The 10948-nt window shown below is 53.3% G+C and overlaps 3 protein-coding genes across 3 annotated transcripts; 1 reads left to right on the forward strand and 2 right to left on the reverse strand.

Moving 5' to 3' along the window:
• The first annotated feature begins 202 nt into the window (after positions 1-202).
• HD553DRAFT_14136 (CrcB-like protein-domain-containing protein) lies at positions 203-1942 on the forward strand. Its single transcript, XM_046176669.1, has 5 exons — positions 203-536; positions 606-702; positions 778-809; positions 884-981; positions 1049-1942. Exons 1-5 carry the CDS (start codon positions 434-436, stop codon positions 1754-1756), a joined length of 1038 nt encoding a protein of 345 aa, XP_046040364.1. The 5' UTR covers positions 203-433; the 3' UTR covers positions 1757-1942.
• Positions 1943-2011: 69 nt separating this feature from the next.
• HD553DRAFT_321342 (uncharacterized protein) lies at positions 2012-3045 on the reverse strand (the record flags this gene model as incomplete). The annotated part of the gene is made up of 4 exons (XM_046181222.1): positions 2012-2119; positions 2145-2582; positions 2649-2699; positions 2770-3045. The coding sequence occupies 4 exons, from the start codon at positions 3043-3045 to the stop codon at positions 2012-2014; spliced, it is 873 nt and encodes a 290-aa protein (XP_046040365.1).
• An 881-nt stretch (positions 3046-3926) lies between these two features.
• Positions 3927-10866, reverse strand: HD553DRAFT_347200 (uncharacterized protein). Its single transcript, XM_046183279.1, has 17 exons — positions 9449-10866; positions 9137-9373; positions 8781-9054; positions 8061-8711; positions 7873-7994; positions 6833-7810; positions 6641-6773; positions 6390-6578; positions 6145-6318; positions 5973-6078; positions 5584-5914; positions 5243-5526; positions 4971-5177; positions 4643-4912; positions 4437-4578; positions 4248-4374; positions 3927-4189 (listed from the first exon to the last, which is right to left on the reverse strand). The coding sequence occupies exons 1-17, from the start codon at positions 10624-10626 to the stop codon at positions 4037-4039; spliced, it is 5556 nt and encodes a 1851-aa protein (XP_046040366.1). The 5' UTR covers positions 10627-10866; the 3' UTR covers positions 3927-4036.
• Positions 10867-10948: the final 82 nt, after the last annotated feature.

Consider the following 10948-nt stretch of genomic DNA (forward strand, 5'->3'; position numbering starts at 1 on the left):
CGACTTTGGTAGCTGGTAGCTGGTAGTGAGAGTGAAACTTGGAGCTCATCAGAGAGATCAGAGAGAGAGGAATCGATCGTTTGATCGGATGAAATTTGCTTCCGCACATGCCACACAGACAGGGGGAAGAGGGGACCCCACGAGTTATTTCCAGATCGAGGCCTGACCCCTCTCATAACTGTTTGCACAATCGCACTCCAGGTGAACATGAACATCTCTCGTCCGCTCGTCCCTATTCACCGGCCCTGTCTCGTCCATAGGTTCTAGCTGGACAGCGACATCATGGCCTATTGACCGGTCAAGAACGGACGAAGACGACCACCGCGGTCCAGATTCGAAGCCTCGCAAGGCCCGACCGGGACGTTCGACCTCGTTTCCTCTGCTCTGAACCACCTTGCAACGGCCTCAACAGGGAGAGGACCGAAGGACCTCAATGGCAGGCAAGGTTCTCACCACGCTGACCGAGTATGCTGTACTCGTCCCTGCCTCGATGTTCGGGGTCTTGGCGCGGTTAGGCCTGGTAGCCGTCTCACAGTGTCAGTAGCTTGTACTCGCCAGTATCCATATCGGGGCGATCTCGAGACTGATTCTCGCTGCTTGGACAGATCCGGGAAGCGCCGTCTTTCCACTCGCATGGGCTCAAGGTGTCGGATGTGCCATCATGGGCACGGTCATGGTATGGAAGTCGTCGATATCAAACATGTCAGTCCATATAGCCGTACTTCTGCGATTTGGACCGTGACACATTGGCTGACATCTGCATGGGTTGCCTCTTAGTTATCCTCTACTATACCTCGCACTAGCAACAGGTAAGCTGTGGATCCAGCAGCTACAATTCACCGTTTCGAGCTCATACTGAGAAGAACACTCGTTTCCCGATTAGGCCTGGCTGGATCGATCACCACCTTCTCCTCCTGGATGCTGGAGGGCTATGAAGCCTTTGCCGACCTAGACGGTACCGGGCGCAGCAGGCTCCATAATGTGTGTCCGCATTCGCGTTCCCTTGGTTCGAGCCCGTTTATCCGCTGAGACTAGTTGATATCGGCAGACCGTCGATGGGTTGGCCTATAACATCGTGACCGCTTCGATCGCTCTGGGGGCCTTGCATCTCGGGAGTCACTGTGCCCGTACCCTCAGCAAATTATCTCGCAAAGTACACTCTGGATCAGGCTCGAAAGAGGAGTCGTCCGAGACCTTGGGCAAAGCATCAGAGTCGAGCTCGCAAGAGGGACGACATTTCGAACTCTTCCACAAGCTAAGCATCGTCATCGGAGCGCTCTTCTACGTAGGGGTGTTGCTCCTCTACTTTCTAGGACCGCATTCTTGGCGACATCCGGTCACCTTTTCGCTCCTCCTCGGGCCTCCTGGTACGATGCTTCGTTACGCCCTAAGCAAGCTGAACACCGGTACCAGGCTCGAGGGCAAGTTTCCCATCGGAACCTTCTTGGCCAACATGCTTGCCACAGCCGTCCTCGCTGCCGTGTACGTCGGTCAACGAGCGCCGGGCAAAGACGGTCAGACGCCACATCTCACTAGTGTGGGATGTGATGCCTTGTACGCGTTGGAAGAAGGGTTCTGTGGATGTCTGAGTACGGTCAGCACCTTTGCCTCCGAATGGACCAGTATCAAACGGACGAGGTGGAAATGGTGTTATGTTGGCGTCAGCGTTGTGCTGGGACATCTCATCATCATGGCGATAGTCGGCGGTGTGAGCTGGTCTTCAGCGGGACTTGGACCGCAATGTATAGGTACATAGGCGAGTGTTTTACAATGCAACTATAGCAGGCGAGACAAGATCTCGACAGTATATCCCAAGATATTTCGCCAAGGGCATATTTCCAGGTGAACGCAGCATTCTTGGCGTCCTGTATCGAGAAGCCTTACCGGGATGAACCGATCGTTCGTATACCGCCCAACGTCACTAGCCCGAAGCTCATGTTCCCTGAGAAATGTCGGTCATTCACATATAAGAATACAACTTTTGAGATTCAATACAACCCCTGACCCGGATCTATTCCATCGTCCGCGACCGAGAACCAGAGATTTCTCGGCGGTCTCGATCGGCTCTGCTGGGGCGTCGAGACGTTCCGAGGCCGCAACTCGATCGAAGCTTCCGACTCTGCATCGATGCTCGTTCTGCTTACGGGCCGAGAATCCCAGCCGAGATCCAAGGATGGTCGGGAAGAGCTCGTGCTGACCCTAGCCTCGGGGCCGGCCGATCGGTTGAGGTGGTTTATGGACGTACTTCGGCGCACTGCGGGCCTGGTCGATTCGGCACTCTTTCTCGGTATGGTCTGCTTGCTACCAGCTTGAAGCGAGGTAGGCAAGACCCTCTTTATGAAGACGATCTCGCCAGGAGGATGATCAGGCGGCGGAGGGTCCGAGTCTAAGCGTATCAAAGGAGGCGCAGTGGCCCGGTCTTTCTGACGATAATGACCTCGCGGTACTATGGTCGCCTGGCCAGCTTCTGGTCCTCGAATGACATTGCCTCGAAGGCAAGCGTCAAGGGGGACGAGTAGTTCCGTCCGTAGGTGTATTGGATCTGATGACCACAGTTTATTGGCTTTTCGTAAGGTGCCGACCTAGCAAAGTGCGAGGTTCAGACGTGAGCTGGATCCTGAAACGGAGCGATTTCAGCACGGTCCCACCTCGATGCCATATTTCAAAGCTACAGCCATGACCGAGTCTGTCGAAGTGACCTGTAGTATATCAAGTTATACATGAGCTCGTATTCGTCTGGACTGATATCGGTCATGGTGCCGAACTCACCTTGTGCACGATGACCTCGATCATGTCGATCGCCCTTCCTTTCCCTTTGACGTCCTGATTCGTCGGTCCATCCGCAAGCGGACTGCCTCTGTGAGAAGCCGCAGCTTCTGCCACCTCCTTCTCTACGACATCGGTCAACCGACTGAGACTCGGTCGGCTTTGCGTCTGATAGGTAGGTCGTGGTCCCAAGACCCCTCCACTTCGAGCCCGGCTGGACGACGGATCCAGAGGATGCTCAGCGGGTATCGCATCAAACATGCTCGACCAGCCGTTCATTTTCTCGTCGGTCTCCTCGGTCTCAGAGATCTGCTAGTGTCCGTTTCGGAGCCATGGGATGATTGCACTACGGCTGGAGCGTCCGGGCCCTTTGACCAGGGCTATGGTCAAAAGAAAACGCCGTCTTTCCAACCTTTGAAGGGGTGCGGGATGAGTACGGTGATATCAGTCGGTGCTGATCAGTCTCGCTACAGTCTGTTGTATGCGATGGTGTATATGTGAGCTCTCTTGTGATACAGAATGGGAGCTTCGAGTTTGGGTGAGCACAAGATCGGAGCCTAGCTAGCTTGCTCGGCGGATGTGACCGTTGACGTAGAAGAGCATATTCGCTTTCGAGTCTCACGCGTTTCCCCTCGAAGCGTTACAGATCGGACACTCTGATACGCTAAAGACCACGGAGTGATAGCGTGCTCCCTGGACCAACGGGGTGTTTCAAGGCAAGGATATACATATAAACCCACTCAGCAATCGCCCATCATTTGCTCCGAACATACATCGCTTAGCATCACAGGAGACTATAATACAAACACAAACCCTCACAGAGCTCACACAGCACACACGCTCGTTACCAAACTCACCTCGCGCCCCTTATCGATCCTACATTACCTCATCGATCATGCCAGATCGAATCAGCCGATTCGTCGAACACCTTCCCGAGCCAGGGGACGAATCGGACTCCGAATCCATGTACCAAGCTCATCAGCCGACGCAGGCCTTACCCAAAGTTATGCCTAGGCTAGCAGACAGCGCGTCTCGCACCTCGTCCTCAACATCCACGAGCAGTATACGCTCGTACGCTATCCGGTTGGGACGATCAGCCAGGAGGCGGTTCTTCAAGATCTTCCCCTCGAGCTCGGTTTAAGCGCTCTGAGCAGGGTTTATTGTCTCCAGGCAAATCCTCCCTCCGCCTGCCCCGTAGCAAAGTCTCGATGTACACGATGTCCATGTTCTCCCGCACAACCGTCGTCACAAAACTTTTGTACAATTGTCGTTAATGTTCGCTCGTTCTATCCTTTGCAATCAAACCCTTGACGTGACCCGTCTTGACATAGAACAGCCGTACGGCCTGCCACAAGTCCGGCGTCATCTCCCTCTCTAGCATGACGGTGACCAAAGGGTAAAGCTGAGGTAGGTATCGCTCAAACTGCCAGGAAGAGTCAGCTTTGAGTTATCGGTTGAACAACGATGCAGTTGTGACTCACGCTTTCATCCTCAAAGTCACGGCAACCTTGTAAGATCTCGGCGACTACCGGTGTCCAGGCGACGATGTTTCTGGGCTGAGCCACGGGGTCAATCCCGTTGAAATCCCTCATTATCCGAATCCCCAGACTGAGCACCAGATATTTAGCTATGCCGACGAGTATGGGAAATAGAAAGCTCGCTTGACTTACGGGATGAACTGCTCCAACACCCCTTGTCGACTAGCTTGGTGATCAGGTCGAGGATCACGGTACATTCGCAACAAGACGTTGACGAGGGTAGCGGCACTGCTGGACTCTTGCTTGAGCAGGTTTGGCAATTGCTTCATAAAACCTGTCACGAGCATAATGGGATAAGCGTGCCTTGCGCTGTCTGAGACATTCATGACTCTACGTACCGACTTTCCAGAGAGCCATTCGGAGATCTTTGTCGGCGTTGAACCTTCGTGCAAATTCATAGCTGTCGTCAAGAGCCGTCATGAAGCGCAAAAGATGCTTGGCAGGGATCGTGTTGTAAACGTCGTCATTCTGGAGAAGCTCGTGAGTCGTCTCGATGAGAAGCAGTTGCAGTACGCATTTGACAATGATTTGCTGAAAGATCCGTCTTCGAGCGGAAGCCGTAAGCGGGCCGAGCTTTTCCGGCGCATCGCTGAAAGTGGCCAACGAGACTACAAGGATAGAGTCTGGTCAGTTGAGAATACATGGCTAGTCTTGAAAGATACCGACCTTGCGCAGCAGCCTCGCCGCCATCCTCGGGTAGTGTCGTCTCTGCTCGAAGCGTCTCGTCGAAGAGTTGACGGGCGGTCGTGGTAGAGAACAGCTGTATGAAGGTTCCAACAACCAGCTCCCATTTCTCCGGACTGAGCTTTTTCACATTGTCCTCCAAAAGCTGCTGGAAACAAGCAGTACCGATCCGCGCAAGGGTATCGTTTTCTGTGATCGATTGCCCGCTTCAGTCGATTTTCGTATTTCACAAATAGAACCGCGAGGTCTCTCACCTTGACAAATACATGCGCAAAGCAGGTCGAGCAGCCCTCCCAGGAACGCCTGTAATGTCTCGAAGTAGACCGTAAATAGCTCAATAAGGCTCCGAAGCGCTGAAATGAGCGTCGTCGATAGCCACACGCTCATGGCTTCCTGCGAAGCGAAGCGCGATATGTCTTGCTTTGACCGCAGGACTCCAAAGATGGGGAACAACACTTCGTCACAGATCCGCTTCCAGAATTCGATCTTGAAGTTTCCTCCATGCTGTTTTAGCACTCCGAAGAGCGAGTCCAAGGCCCTGTTGGGTACGAGGAATGAGCGCGGATCGAGGCATAACATGCATCCGAAGACTTACATGCGTCGAACTTCGAGATCTTCGCCCGTCATGATGATGTCACAAAAGCTCAACAACACCGGTAACCAGTATTGTGGCGTAGGATCCTCCGATTCCGTCAAATCTTGATCGGCGTCCTTCGACGATTTTGACGGCGATTCGCTGAGCAATTTCGGTACCAGACCTTGCACCATGTGGATGGCTTGCAAGCTGACTTTTTGGAACTTTGTGACCTTGCTGAAGTCGGTCAGGCAGGTTGTAAAGTCGCTGATCGAGCCATATCGCAGAACCAGCTCGAATTGGTCGCGATATATTGATGTCACCAGCTCGAATGCATAAGTTACCACGCGTTCTGTTCCCCATAGTGTCAGTCTCGACTGCAACGGCGCCAGCTACTTTCGTCTGCTTACCTGTCAAAACGCGCGAGGCGGCAGAATATACTCGGAACATGGTCTGCCAACCAGATCGCAGGTTGTTTACCCGAGCTTGCAGCATTTGTTGCAGACATTGCAAGACCTGTCACCGGGAAGATCGCATGAGCATTAGGCCATCACGAATGCGCACCGGCCAGGGTCCACTTACCATCTCGCGAGCATCAGCGTTCTGGTTCATCGTCATGGTGTACTCGAACGGTCTCAAGAAGTCCTTTTGAAAGCGGAAATGCGCCAGCTCTTCCTTCTCCAAAAAGCGCATCGACAGCTGTCTCAGAGCGTCCAGGCCAAAGAAGCTAACGTTGGGGTTGTTGTGACAACAAACCTGATTCGGCGACCCGGAAGCAGGCGCACGTCAGCGAGACATATTGCCAACCTTAGGTATTCAGCACTTGCCTGATTGAAATGAACCCCTAAAATAGCCCAGATACCTGACCACTCGAGACGAATTCGGTCCATATTGTAGTAGGCGATGTCGACCAGCTTTTGAAGCGAGAATAGTCGTGGCTGAGCAGCTGAGCTAGAAGACTGAATCTCCTCCCATGAAACCTCGCTCAAACCTTTGACAAAGTCCACAATGGCAGGCTGAACGCACAGAGCTAATCAGGGATCCATATGACCGCTTCCCCAAATCTTACGGCACTCACCCCTGATAATTTCCTGCTCAGAGAGAACACCATGTCCGCAGCGACGGTCACCTGTGTCGAGCGACCTTCTTCCGCAACATCACCCGTGGGACCCTTCCTTTTGGGCATTGCTGATTTGGTAGATTGCGTCGAACTGGTGTAAGGAGTTTAGCGCGATCCTTAACGCTGAATACGCTTCGTCTAACGGCTTACCTTCGACGATTCAGTTCCGGAACATCGATCCCACTCGAGATGAGCTGCATCCGCTCGAGTTGACTGACACAAGTCAACACATCCCGCCAAGATCCCTTGAGGCGATCTCCGTCCGAGATGGCTATATCAAGAAGCGCTTTCATTGCCTCGATGTGTTTTGGCTTCATCTCTGCGAGATTATTGAGCAGGGTAAACTTGGACAAGGTCGAGACGAAAGCGTTCCGCTCCAGTTCTAGGTCGAAAATCCCGGCCACCTTGATTGCCTGTTTGAACCCGTCGAGACAGATGACCACCACGTTCATGTCGTCGCTTTCTTGCATGGGGGCTGAAATGGCCGCCAAGAAAGGCATCCAGGCGACCTCGAACATTGGTTTCACATGTTCGAGGTGCGATGCGCTGTAAAACAGGTCGCCTCCCTTTGCGCCTCGTCGTTGTTGCTTGACGAGTGACTTGAAAAGTGCTTCCGTCTTGTTTACCATGCCCTCGGATTGCAACACATAGGCCTCACGCTGAAGGTCCCGGCCAACGTTCGCTATCGTCGATGCGAGTCCTGTAGCTTGAGGTGGCGGTGCCAACTCGATCTCGTCCTTCATCTTGATCTCATTCTTCTGTATCTCATCGTAGATTTCCGCGAGTAGCTCTTCGGGCAAGTCCTGACCGTCGTTGATCCCTCTATTGTTTTTGACGAACTCGGCCTTTGTCATCCGCTTGGACTTTAGGTTCGGGTTATGGGCATCCGTGTTGAGCATGATGACGGAGAAGGCAAGAATGTAGGCGGTGTCTGCATTGGCAAACACCGTCGACGGGTTGTTTGCGATGTATCGTTCGGCAAATTTTAGCACGAAGCGATCGATCTTTTGCGCCTCGCCTGGCAATCTAAAGGTTTGCAGGTACTGCCGTACTGCATCCGTGAATTTCGCCCCGGTGAAGTCGATCATGTCGACGAAGGCATGCATGACTGCGATATTACCGGGATCACTAAGAGAAGCAGCATATATAGATCAGCCAAAAGATCGAGATGTAGCTTGAAGGTGACGCACCCATCTCCCAAGTATTCTCCAATCTGAGCCTTGCTTAGACCTTCGGTGTGCAGTAAGAACTGTGCTATGCTCTCGGGCCTCTCATCTGTAATGAATCCATGCTGCAGCATATATTGGATACCCTAAAGTGATACGACGCGTGTAAGTTTCGAAGGGACTGGTGTAAGAACCCCATCAATCCGGCTCACCCTTTTCGGTTTGAAGTTGAAGTCACGAATCCCTTCCATGAGCGAAGTTTTTTGCTGACGAGCCGACGCGAATCGCTCGGGATCATCCCGGATCTGCGATTCTGTCGTGCCAAACCCTCCGACCGAAGCGACGCTCAGACGGTGGTCCGAGTGAGAAGGCCGTGTCGTCCTTTCGCCAGCATCGATACTCTCGTCGGCCTGAGGAGGACGCATGATATTTGTCCACTCGACCAGCGATCGCAAGATGGTGATGACCCCGTCGAGAGCTTGTCTGCGGATGCGCTGCTCTGAACCAAATCCGGCATACTTGGCTGTAATCTTCGAGTCTCCTACGGGCGATATGGACGACAGTTGCGCGGTTTGTGCGGCCATGAAGGTAGCCAGCTTGGAGTCCGTCGAACCTTCTTCTGCTTTTGATTGCAGCGGGAAATGAGCCTGTCCGAGCCTACCGATGACGTTGATGAGCCTTTCGTAAATGTTTTCCACCGAAGAACGGTCGCAATCGTAATTGATATAGATGTCCACCAGCGCTTGCGGATCTTGACACAAACGAAGGTAGGTGGAGAGCAAAGACGACTTTTGACGAAGGGTCGCATGACGCATTTCCAAGATGGGGATATAGATCTCGTTGAACAGGACCTCGATCTCTTTCTGCAAGGTCGGCAAGATTACATCAGTGAAAAGCGTCGTCAGGAATGATTTCCGATCCCAATCCCTTACCTTGAGTTGCGCTCTAAGACTCTTCAACATACACCAAAAGATCTCGGTACTCAGATCAAATACTTGATTGACGGAAGACAGCGCGTTCCTGCTGATTCCGAGACAAAGGTACTGCTTGGTGGCCAATAGGAACGGCGTATCCTCTGAAGAGGAAGACGACGGGACCACCACGGTGGGATCGGCGAATACGTCCGAGTGGGATTGCAGGATGGCCAAGACCAGATGCAATGAGAGCAATTTAGATCTCATATCATGCGACCGGGGATCCTTTTCACTGTCGAGTTTGGAGAGAGGGGTAGCTTCGAGATCAGTATATCTGTTCATATTTTGCTTCTTGGCTTTTTCGAGAAACGTACCTTTCACTCAACAACGGCTTCATAGTTAATTTGCAGAGCGCCCTGAGGACCAGGAAAGCATCTTTCACATAGAGCTGCTCGAGCGTCAGATCCCTTGCCTGCGCATCCTCGTGCATCTGTAGGTCGGGGTTCAGCTCCTGACTCGCTTGAGGTAATCCGTTCGTGATAGGTTCAGGGCCGTCAGCAGTAGCTTCTAGCGGAATATCGTCATTCGGGTTGGGCGCCGAGAAAGAGTCTCTGCAAGAGGGTCGCGCGAGGATTCCTATTTCAGTCACGATCGTGATTGTATATCAAACCCAGTTCAATACTCACAACGTCAAGTTCTTCTTCTCCTCAGCTGGAGTCTCGTTTTCTCTGGCGTCGCCCCTTTCCGACCGTTCCTCCGTCTCGCGCTCTCTCCCATTGCCATTCCCGTTCAGCCCTGGGGTCACGCTTCCACTCCTCCCGTGTGCCGTCAACGGCGTCCCGACCGCCGACTTGTCGTTCCTCCTTATTCTGCCGAAAATATGGTGGATCATCTGCGTCAAACTGCCCTGGGCTACCAACTGCGTCGTCGCATCCGAGCTCAAGAGGTAGACGTTGTACACGGTCCTGACAGCTTTCAGCAAGCTCGACTGATGTACCGTCAACGTGTTCGAGAGGACGAGCGCCAAGAGGGATTTGACCACCTGGACTGACACTGCTGGGGAAGATGATTCCGTAAACGAGGTGGTGATGATATGGGTCACAATATCGGCCAACGAAGGTCCGTCTCGAGAAGCGTCGGATTCATCGCTGAAGAAACCGTGCGAGACCAGCTTGGCGATGAGGTCGAGGGCTGGGGTGACGAGCCGGTCGACTTGAAGTTCACAAGCGAGTTTCAGGGGTTCAAGAATGTCCCTGGGGACGGCTGAGGAGCCTTCTTGTTGACATTGATCCAGGGCGCGTTGCGACGCCTGTAACAGCGCCGGAGAGCGTTTAGCTTCTTTCGACTGGGCGATGATCTCGAGACCGGGTTTAATGAGTGCGAGGGAGAGGTGCGGGACAGATGACAGGGACGTTCGGGAAGCCGTAGCCGGTGTTCCTGCCCGGTATATGCTGCCATCTCCCGGCGTCACGCTGATCGAAGGATGCGTTCGATGAGGGATGGTGTTGAGACTGCTGACAGAGGCCGAGGCATTGTGGTTTGGCATGTCGTTCTTGCTCGGAAGCGGTGGAGGTGGAGACGAGAGGGTTTCCGTAGCAGGGAGGGTGTCGTCCGAGCCTGTGCCGCCGTTTACCTTTGGCGCTGATTCCGATAGCTCGACGTCCTGCATCTCGGCGGTCGATGCATCTTCTGGAAGTGACGTTTCAGCCTCTAGAGCGTCGTCCGAGACGACCGGGACTGGCTGTTCGATGGTATCCTGCTCGACCTCGTCCCGCGCCGTTGGGCGTGCAGACTCGGGTTCCTCCGTACGTGTCACCTGACCGTCCTCGAGCGATACGTCCTCCATCATCTCATTATCGTTCATGTCCGACGTTTTGATACTAGTTCTCTCCGCTTGAACCCAGAAGCTTCTCTTGGATGTGGTGACAGGATCGTTCGAACCCTTATCTCATGCCTTTTGACGTCGCCAGCGTGTCGAACGCTGTGCTTGATTTGTTAGGAAAAGACCGTCGAAGCTCGCCGTTTTCCAGTTTTCCGTCCTCTGAGACGAGTGACTAATGTGTGAGCTGGCTTCTATATGGCCTGTTCAAGAAGGTGGCTGTGGAAAGCTTACTGTTAGATTGGTCGTCGGACGACCTGTAGGAAATGACCTGGAACCTTGTAATTGCTCATCCCCGGCGGCCACA

Source organism: Filobasidium floriforme (assembly GCF_021052385.1).
Source record: "Filobasidium floriforme strain CBS 6241 chromosome Unknown HD553scaffold_1, whole genome shotgun sequence".
NCBI classification, from domain to species: domain Eukaryota; kingdom Fungi; phylum Basidiomycota; class Tremellomycetes; order Filobasidiales; family Filobasidiaceae; genus Filobasidium; species Filobasidium floriforme.